Source organism: Elephas maximus, chromosome 1 (assembly GCF_024166365.1).
Source record: "Elephas maximus indicus isolate mEleMax1 chromosome 1, mEleMax1 primary haplotype, whole genome shotgun sequence".
NCBI lineage: Eukaryota > Metazoa > Chordata > Mammalia > Proboscidea > Elephantidae > Elephas > Elephas maximus.
This window is the reverse complement of record NC_064819.1, coordinates 32,088,195-32,098,422: the sequence shown is the minus strand read 5'-3', so window position 1 is coordinate 32,098,422 and position 10,228 is coordinate 32,088,195. Positions and strand designations below refer to the sequence as shown.

Here is a 10,228-nt window from a genome sequence, read left to right as displayed (position 1 = left end):
TCTCTCTGACTTAACATGTTTTTCTTATTGCTCACAATTCTTTCCTCCTTTCACATCCTGCTTGACCTAGCTTCAGCCTTGTTGTTTTGCTTCCTTCCAACCAATCTCCTACTCATACAAATTAACATTTATAGTCATTACAGGGTAGTGAAAATACACATGAAAACATAATTTCCTTCACATTAGGTTATTTCAGCCTTTCTTACCTCATCTTAAAACCAATCTTTATGACTTATAATGATGAATTTCCTTTATTTCTTCTATTCAAGAAAGACTGAAGGCGGCTTACAAAATACGTACAGTATAATGAGATAAAAAGGAAATAAGAGTAACTAGCCAAAGGAAAACAAAGAGTAGGTAAAATAAGAAGAAACTATGGTAAACGTAGTTGACAAAATGTACCAAGTAGGGTCTGGGCACTTGCTAAAAGTAAGCCACATCTGCCTCTGCATTTTTAAACAACCAAAGCAAGGATGGAAATAAGCACATTCAATTGCAAAATTCAAAATGTCAGAAGATTATAGAACAAACTAGTTCCTCAAGAGAAGCACAGCTGTTCCAGGTACTGAGGCTGGAGGCGGATTTCATCAGGCCCCTGTAAGGCCAACAGGTGTGATGCAGGGAGCAGCGTCCTGAGGCCCACTTCCTCAGAACAGTCAGAGCTGCTTCTCCTGCTGTCCTGACTTAGACAGGCTGACCATGTGATCCTCAACTGCAAGTTAGTAAAAGTAACCGTTGTTCTTGTTTTTAGCTGCCATAGAGTCAACTCCAACTCATGGTGGCCTTATCTGTAACAGAACAAAACATTGCCTAGTCCTGCACCGTCTTCATGATCGCTAGTATGTGTCACGGATTAAATTATGTCCCCCAAAAAATGTGCGTTATCAATTTGGCTGGGCCTTGATTCCCAGTATTGGGTGATTTTCCTATATGTTGTATATCCTGCCTCTGTGATGTTAATGAGGGAGGATGGGCAGCAGTTGCGTTTGTGAGGCAAGACTCAGTCTTAGTCTGAGGGAAGATTGTTGAGAAGGCTGACTGCTAGCGAAAGCCTTCCCCTGGAGCTGACACCCTGAATTTGGACTTTTAGCCTACTTTACTGTGAGGAAGTAAATTTCTCTTCGTTAAGGCCATCCACTTGTGGTATTTCTGTTATAGCAGCACTAGGTGACTAAGACACCATCCACTTGTGGTATTTCTGTTATAGCAGCACTAGGTGACTAAGACAGTATGTTTTGAGTCCACTGTTGTGGCTATTGTATCAATCCATCTCATTGAGGGTCTTCCTCATTTTCACCAACCCTCTACCAAACATGATGTCCTTTTCTATTGATTGGTCTTCCTGATATGTCCAAAGTAAGCAAGACAGGCCTCATTAACCAGCTTGTAAGGAGGATTTTGGTTGTATTTCTTCTAAGACTGGTTTGTTCTTCTGGCAGTCCATGGAGGTGCCAAAACAAGACTATCCAAAGACACAGGTTTCTGATTGTTTTATTAACCTAAGGATAAAATTTAAACCACTCAAATACATAAATGGAATCCACAGTCTTCAGGAAGTCCTCCAGAAATACTACTTCTCCAACTGAGCATTTCTGATGATATCTGCAAAGCAGAGTCTATGTTGGCAACATAGGGCATGTTAATTTGCTTTGACAGTCAGCAGAACTGGAGAGGGTTAACGTTGTGTTGTAAAAGTTAAGGAAGCCGAAGGGAACTAAGGAAGTATGTGTGGGCCAAGACAGGATTTTCCTCAGAGAACAATTCTGGATCCATTCTAATATACACAAAAGGGCAAAAACAACCCCAAAGGGTTTGCCATTGAACAAAGCTGTGATCATTTTAGCCTAGACAATCTATGAGGCAGGTGTTAGCAAACATCTACCTAATGAAACCTTTTTAATAGCAATATAAACCCACTGCTGTCAAGTCGATCCCAACTGATAGCAACCCTGTAGAGCAGAGTAGGATTTCCAAGGCTATTATAAATCTATACAGAAGCAGACTGCCACATCTTTTTTCCATGGAGCAGCTGGTGGGTTCGAACCACCAACTTTTTGTTTAGCAGCTGAACATTTAAGCACTGTGCCACCAGGGCTCCAATCAAAATATAAAACAAAAACCAAACCTGTTGCCATGGAGTTGATTCTGACTCATAGAGACCCTATAGGATTTCCAAGGAGCAGCTGGTGGATTCGAACTGCCAACCTGTAGTAGCTGTAGCTCTTAACCAGTATGCCACTAAGGAAAAAAAAAACCCAGTGCCATCAAGTCAATTCCATCTCATAGAGACCCTATAGGACAGAGTATAACTGCCCCATAGAGTTTCCAAGGAGCGCCTGGTGGATTTGAACTTTGGTTAGCAGCCGTAGCACTTAACCACTACACCACCAGGGTTTCCAGTACGCCACCTATATTTCGATTTAGTACGCCACTAAAAAAAGTTTCCTAAATTGAAATATAGCACTCATGAAATATCTAATCTCAAGTCATAAAAATCCTTTGTGACCCCAGAAGATAAACTACTGTAAAATAAACTGTAGACGGCTAAATAATTTGATCTGTATACAGGTGACCAAAAGCTGGTTAAACGCTGGAGGCTGTCTATTAACAGTAATAGTTTTGGTGTTAGCGCAGCTGATGTGAGGCCATCAGCCTTTCTGTTAGTAATTCAATCACAGGCCACTTGTCTATTTAAACTCCTAGTTGCCTAAGACAAATAAAACCAAGTCATCAATGTATACAACAAATTTCATCTTTTTTTTCTAGAAAAGAGGTGACAGAACACTTTATCCAGTTCATCCAAAGGCAGTATCAAGTTAAGGACAATGTAAAAACAAGCAGAAAGGGAGGTGCAGAACATATTCACGTTCTACATGCTTTCTGTCTCTCTGTCATTTTTGCAGGTCTGAACTCTCAAAAATTAAAACTGAGTGCATATAACTTAGCCTATAACTGATACCTGTTTGAGAAATGACTAAGAAAAGTTGGAAGTATGTAATGAAATTTTGTTCCTAATGAATTTCTTTACCAAGTGATAAAACATATAATCTTGCTCAGACTGGAAAAAACTGCCTAAAATCCATCCTTTCATTGCCTAGTGTCTGGTCTGGAAACCCTGGAATGATAATTAATCAGGCACAAGCTGCCTTTTAAGTGGAATAACTTGTGATTTTGAGGAAGTAGATAGCTGCCCCTTTAAAGACATAGATAGAGCTGATCCTGAGTCCCATCAGACGGTTCCATCACTAGAGAAATAATTAAGGCAGCCACATTGGCAAGGCTCAGTATCCTCCAATCAGAAGGACCCTTCAACAGTTCTGAGAAGCCCATGCCAGGGAGTCCCTGGGTCTAAAAGATGGTGAACACTGATCTCACTGCACGGCTTCAACCAAAAAACCAAACCCAACCCTATCGGACAGAGTGGAACTGGCCCATAGAGTCTCCAAGGAGTGCCCTGGTAGATTTGAACTGCCAACCTTTTGGCTAGCAGGCATAGCTCTCAAACACTACGCCACAATTGCACAGCTTAGGTTCTACTAAAATCATTCAGTGTGCTTTGTTCTTCTGATATTCCTAGGCTAGATAGTTTCTCCCTAATTACCCAGTCACTGACCTTAGTTTATTAATTCATTTAACAAATGCTTATTGAGTCCCCTTTAGACACTCCAAACCAAAACCAAACTCACTGCCATTGAGTCGATTCCGACTCATAACGACGCTATGGGTACCAAAATGAATAAGCCACGAACCTTGCCCATTACAGGCTCACAGTCTGTGCTTCCTATTGATGGTCCAAACTGTCCTGATGAAGAAAAACATCACTCTTTGTTTTGTCTGTATTATAGATCACAATCTCTATTACCCCAAACCAGTGAGACTTTTTATTTTCCCTCTAGGAATGAACACATCTCACAAGTATAATTAGCACAGAATTATATTAGTAAATTTACTCAACAAAACTCCATTGCCGTGGAGTCAATTCTGACTCACAACAACCCTCTAGGACAGAATAGAACTGCCCCATAAGGTTTCCAAGGAGCGGCTGGTGAATTCAAACTGCCAACCTTTTGGTTAACTACCGGGCTTTTAACCACTACGCCACCAGGGCTCCTTACTCAACAAAAAGAACCACATTTACCATCAACTTGGTGGCTGTTTATATGATGCTGCAAGCTTATTCTCTTGGCAGGCGTTATGGATTGAACTGTGTCCCCCCAAAACATGTGCTGAAAATCCTAACCTCTATGCCTGTGGTTATAATTCCATTTGGGGATGAGTTTTCTGTTAAAGAGGCAGGATTAGTGTAGGGTGTGTCTTGAGTTAATCTCTCACACGAGATAAAAAGAGCAGATTAGGCAGCCAGAGATGGGTGAAAGATAAGATGCCAAACCACAAGGAGATCTCCAAGGAACAAGGAAGCAGGCAGAAGAGACAAGGACCTTCCCCAAGAGCCGACAGAGAAAGCCTTCCCTTAGAGCCAGCACCCTGAATTAGAATTTCTAGCCTCCTAAACTGTGAGAAAATTAATTTCCTGCTTGTCAAAGTCATCCACCTGTGAAATTTCTGTTATAGCTGCACTAGATAAGTAAGACAGAGGGTCTGTCACCTCACTTGGAATAGCTCAAGTTTCGGTTTCCTTGGCATCAAGACACAACTTTCTACAGCACACTATACTTCGGTCTGTCACCAGTCCCAGCACTTTGCTTATCATTGCTCCCCTCCAGCACTAATTTCTTACCTGACCTTCCTTGCCCTTCCAACCTATCACATATAATGTCACTTTGATCTCATCATGCCATTTCCTCCTTCAGAAAATTCCAGGGATAGCCCACTTCCTGTAAAGTCTTGTGGCTAACCAGGAACTCTCCCCAGCCCCTGCCTTCCCTTCCCTTCCCTTACTCACCCAGCCCTATCACTCATTACTCCAAATTACCCTTACCTCAAACACTATCTTGAGCTTATTTGCTCCATCCCTCCCACCTTCACCCTCCCATTTCAAGTGCAGTTTAAATCTTAGCTCCTTTCTTCTGAAGACTTCCCTTGTTGCTACTGCCCCTATTTTTTTTTTTTTTTAACTTTCTGAAATTAGTGATGATCGTCAACATAGTTCTTTAGGACTTAATCCCATACTGACTTGGATTGTTATTTAACTGACTCCTCTCTGCAACTTCCCTTTCCAACTAGACTATAAACTTTATGCAGAGAGAAGGGGCCCACCTTAATTCTGTATTTGCCTTTTTTAGTTTTAGGCAGTTGTGCATACATCTGGGGCTCAATACATTCAAGAAATAGTTGTGGAATGAATGAATGACCACTGACTGCAAATACATTTTTCTTTTTCCTTTCTTTTACAGCTTGTGTGTCTGCCTTCTTATACCCTGGTATTCCCAATGTTTTTCTAATTTTTCCAACCACAACCCTTAGGAAAAAATTCCTTCCACACTATGGCCTGGTGTGCACGTGTATGCGTGTGTGCGCGTGCGCACAGTGAAACCAAAGTTTCACAAAACGATACATACTACTGATTCTGTGTATTATGTTGTTGTTGTTGGTAGTTGCCTGTCGAGTTGATTCCGACTCATTGTGACCCCACGTGTGCAGAGCAGAACTGCTCCATGGGGTTTTCAAGGCTGTGACCCTTTGGAAGCAGCACTGGGGGTTTACTGGGGAACATACAGTATAAAATACCGTCCTATCTTATGCTCCTTATTTTAATACAAGGTATACAGAATTGCTCTAGAAAAATGCTTAGAACAAAACGCTGCTTTGAATGTTCATCCTGTTTCTGACGGTTTGAACTATGACTATGATCTTGCATCATTATCTTGAGATCACTTCTTACCATATTCTACCATAGCACTTAGAATCAGCTCCGCCCCCCTTCTACCTTTTGACACTTGGAACACAGTTAAATAACGATGCACAAAGTGTCCACTAGATTTCTATTTCCTGGGCTATCTTGACAAATGTTAGTGGCGTATTTGTAATCTCCCAGGCCTAATTTGTAATCACACCGTTTGCAAATGACTAAAAGTAGGTATGGTCATATTTTTGTTCCTTGACATATCTTAAGAGTACAAGTTTGTGGCCTGACCATCCAGAATGTGAATCCCTCCTTTGCCACTGCTGGCAAGTTGCTTAACCTGTGTTTCCATCTCTTGCTTCCATAGAATGGGAATAACAATACCTACTTCCAAGGGTTAATGCAGGAGGGGGTTAAATTAGTGTAAGCAAATAAAGAGCTTGGTACAGGGCCTGAGGCACACAAGTGCTCCATGAATGGTTGTACATTTTATCACTGTAACAAGAAAGTACAAGTATCTCAAACTGTCTTTTAGGATCATAAAGCAAAGCTCAGTCAATAAGAACAAAAGATTGCTTTTTCCTCTTTAAATATCTAGCTATTTTTTTTAGGTTGAATTATTTATAATCTAAAATTCCTGTGCTGGTTTTATAGCTCACATATATCATGAAACAAAAACTCTATTTGTGGTACTGGATAAGTATTATATAATAACGAATGTCTACTGAAAGAAACGGCACAGTGGTTAAGAGCTTGGCTGCCAACTAAAAGGTCGGCAGTTCGAATCCACCAGCTGCTCCTTGGAAACTGGGCGTCCTATAGGGTCGCTGTGAGTCAGAATCGGCTCCACGGCAATGGGTTTGGATTTACTAAAAGACTGTGTGTGCATATGTGTAACTTGTCTAATCATGGTAATCTCATTTAGATTTCTGTTTTACCACAGACTCCAATCTGTTGAATGGTGAACTATGCGTTCATTCTGCAAAAATACTGCACACAGTACATACTCATCTGTGGGCGTATCATAACGTTCAAGACATATATGGGGCTGCTTTTGAACAAAGCGAGACTTGGCACTTCAGCCTTCAGGGCCACAGCCTTGTTATAGTTGGTTTGACGTTCTTTCTTACCTCTGTTTATCCACACCCTCATCTTACCTAGGTCAAGCTGCTTCCTGGGCGTTTTTGCTTGCAGTTAACAGTCAACGACTCTTTCCCTGAAGTATTTTCCCCCTGACCTGTCCCGTTTTGCACGGCAGGACAGAGTATCTCGTCCGTTCCCCCAGAAACACTGGTCCAGGCTAGAGCAGGCACGGGGTGTTGCAATCCCTGTCTCAGAGTCACTGAGGGTCAAGATTCCCCTAGCTGCAGGAGGGTTTGCTCAAGGGGGCTGCCTCATGCGCTTGGACGACTTCATTCACGGCCAACCGGGGACCCCTGGGGTAGCCTTCAGTCACATCCACTTCAGAGGCGTGTCTGCGCGCGGAGGGGCTGAAGGGGGAAAAAGGGCGTGGGGAGCCCCAGCAGACCTGCAGCAGGAGGTGGACAAGGGTCGGCCAGAAACGGCAGACTCCGTGGACAGACCCACAGACGCGCCTGCCCCACCGCAGAAACGGGGTGCGAGGCAGAGCACAGACAGCCCACGGGAGCTCTGTTCCCGCCGCGCCCGCCCCGGAGCCCGGGCGGCATTGGGGTGAGCCGGGGCCCCTTTTCGTCACGTCCGGGGCGGGCCCTGGTGGGCGGGGCCCTGGTGGGCGGGGCGGGCCGTGGGACGCCGGGTGATACGGTCGGTAATGAAGGCGGCTGCGCCGGGTGGCGAGCTCGGCTGCCGGGCGGCGGGGGTGGCGCCGGGGTCGCGCCTGTAGAAGCCGGCACGGCAGCATGGGGACGCGGCGCGGCCAGTGAGGCGGCGGCGGCGCTTCGGCCCGAGGGCTTGTCCGCTTCCCCTCCGGCTGCTCGTCAGGCCGTCGGCTCCGCGTAGTGCGGGCCGGGCCGGCGGGGGCATGTGGCGCTGGGTCCGGCAGCAGCTGGTAGGTGCCCAGCTCGGCGTCTGGGCGCGGCCTGCGGGCTCGGGCGCGGGGAGGCGGCGGCGCGGAACCTGGAGGCCTGCGGGCTCGGGCGCGGGGAGGCGGCGGCGCGGAACCTGGAGGCCTGCGGGCTCGGGCGCGGGGAGGCGGTGGCGCGGAGCCTGGAGGCCGGCGGGTTCGGGCTAGGCCGCGGCAGAGCCCGGGCCCGGCCGGCGGGCTGCAGGCTTCCTTCCTCCTCCTCCTGCGCTGGGCGGCTGCAGCCGGAGACGGGGGTCGCGAGGCCTGGGTCTGCCCCGCGGCAGCGGGCGAGGAGCCGAGCGAAAGTAGGTCTAGACGGTAAAGGCGGCAGGTTTCCTGCCTCGGTCAGCTGGGGATGCGTTTGAGCCAGGGGGGAGCCCTGTTAAGAGCTCGGCTGTTAACCGAAAGGTCAGTGGTTTGAATCCACCAGCCGCTCCTTGGAAACCCTGTGGGGCAGTTCTGCACTGTTGAGTGGGGTCGCTAGGAGTCGACTACACGGCAGGGGGTTTGGGTTTGATTTTGGCTGAGTTGACTGGGGTCGGACTTGCCGGTGGTCCTTCCTGTCACTGGTGTCAAGCCGAGTGTCGCCATTCAACGTTGTGTCGGTTCCGAAGGACAACGGGTCCCGACCGACCCTTCAACGCAGAACCGGGAGGAGGGACGAGGAATATCCCAGCTCCCCGCCTCGTTTGAGAAAAAGACAGTTAGTTCCCTTCCTACCTGGCGCCTTCTGCACCCCAAGTCAAACTTGTGGAATGTGAGCCTCACTTTTTTCCATTCTCAAGGCGATTGGAACGAAACAGATTTGGAACGAGTGGTTAACTTTTCAGTTTTGCTGGAGCCGTTAGAGGGAAAAAAAAAACTCAGAAAAGGATGATTTAAGACGGAAAAAGCGTCCCCTTTCTCAGAATTAATTCAGGGAGGAAAAAAAAAAGAAAAACCTTTCTTGCTTCCTGGCAGCTAAAAACAGCCCCAGAAATACAGCATTAAGGCAGCTGTGATAATTAGGACAGAAATTTGCCTCCTGCGGAAGACGTGTTAACTTTGTCTGTTGAGGCCTGTTACTGTTTAATTTCCAAACGGCACCAGTGAAGGGCTTCTAAAACCTGGTGTTTTTATTTATTAATTCAAGAGACTGCATTGAATCTTAGTCAGAAACTGTTTCTGTGGGACAGTGCAGATTTTTGTGGGGCTGAAGCATTGCATCCTATTTTTCCCAGCTCTGGAACAGCATTTTATTAAGACTTAGACGGATGGTGTTTCAGAGACAGGTTTCTGTCACTTCATTTTGCAATGGGCATCATTCTTAAGAAAAAAAAAAAATCTTATAACTAAAACTATAACTTCCTGCCACTCCCTGGTACAAATGTTAGCTCTCTATTTTTATCTAATTGTAAATTCAGATATCCCAGATATCTGCCTTATTAGGAAACCAAGCCAATGATGTCATTATAATACGATATTGCTATAATACGTTGGCTTTGTTGCAATAAGCCATAACACAGTCATTCGACTGTGGAAGTTAATTATTACACACCTGGTCTCATGCTCTTGATTATCCAAATATTTATACATAAAATAATAATCCGATGGTGTTTTTGTGTGGTAGGAAGATCACTCTAAATTGATTCTCTTAGAAGCTTTTGCTAGTTAAGTCACCACTTCTCATTGTTGGGTATTTTTTATTTTTTTTTTTTTGTACATAAAACCCTGGTTGCATAACCACTCACATCTTCAAGATAGAAAAATGTAGTAACGTTTTTAAAAAGGGTTTTACATGAACACAGCTAAAAAGTTGTGTGGTTAATTTTCAAGGGGTTGTTAACCAGTTGAACAGGTTGCTGTGTGTGAAAATGCTGTCTCTGATGGTTAGTTGCTCACCTCACTGGTTTTATGTTTAAGTTATCAGATTCTTGTGAGTGTATAATCAGACACCTGTGCCAACGTAGGACTTTGTATCTCTGCTTAAGTTTCTGTATTCGTTAAAATTATACACTAAGGGCAGTCAGTACACAGAATAGTGAAAGTATACTATCCCAGTCATAAACATCTGTTCTAGTTATTGCGACAGAAATTATTCAACTCAAATGGAGTCTAGAGGACACTTCCCATTTGCTCAATGAATTGAGTCACTGTGTCTTTTAGCAATGGATTTATTTTTAAAATTTAGATATATGGGACAAATTTGGGGAAATGGATAAGCAAATAACAAGGAAAGGTTGTTTAGGGTTACGCTGTTGCTGTTAGGTGCTGTCAAGTCGATTTTGACTCATAGCAACCCCATGTGACAGAGTAGAACTGCCCCATAGGATTTTCTTAGCTGTAATCTTGACGGGAGCAGATCTCCAGGTCTTTCTCCTGCAGAGCCGCTGGGTGGGTTC

At 44.9% G+C, this 10,228-nt stretch overlaps 1 protein-coding gene across 2 annotated transcripts in view; it reads left to right on the top strand.

Moving 5' to 3' along the window:
- The first annotated feature begins 7,571 nt into the window (after nt 1-7,571).
- ATP11B (ATPase phospholipid transporting 11B (putative)) overlaps nt 7,572-10,228 on the top strand; it is a 108,123-nt gene continuing 105,466 nt past the window's right edge. For both annotated transcript variants that reach the window (XM_049881622.1, XM_049881624.1), the window contains exon 1: nt 7,572-7,832. In XM_049881622.1, the coding sequence (XP_049737579.1) occupies nt 7,806-7,832 (27 nt within the window). In that variant the 5' untranslated portion in view covers nt 7,572-7,805. The remainder of the gene's footprint in view (nt 7,833-10,228) is intronic.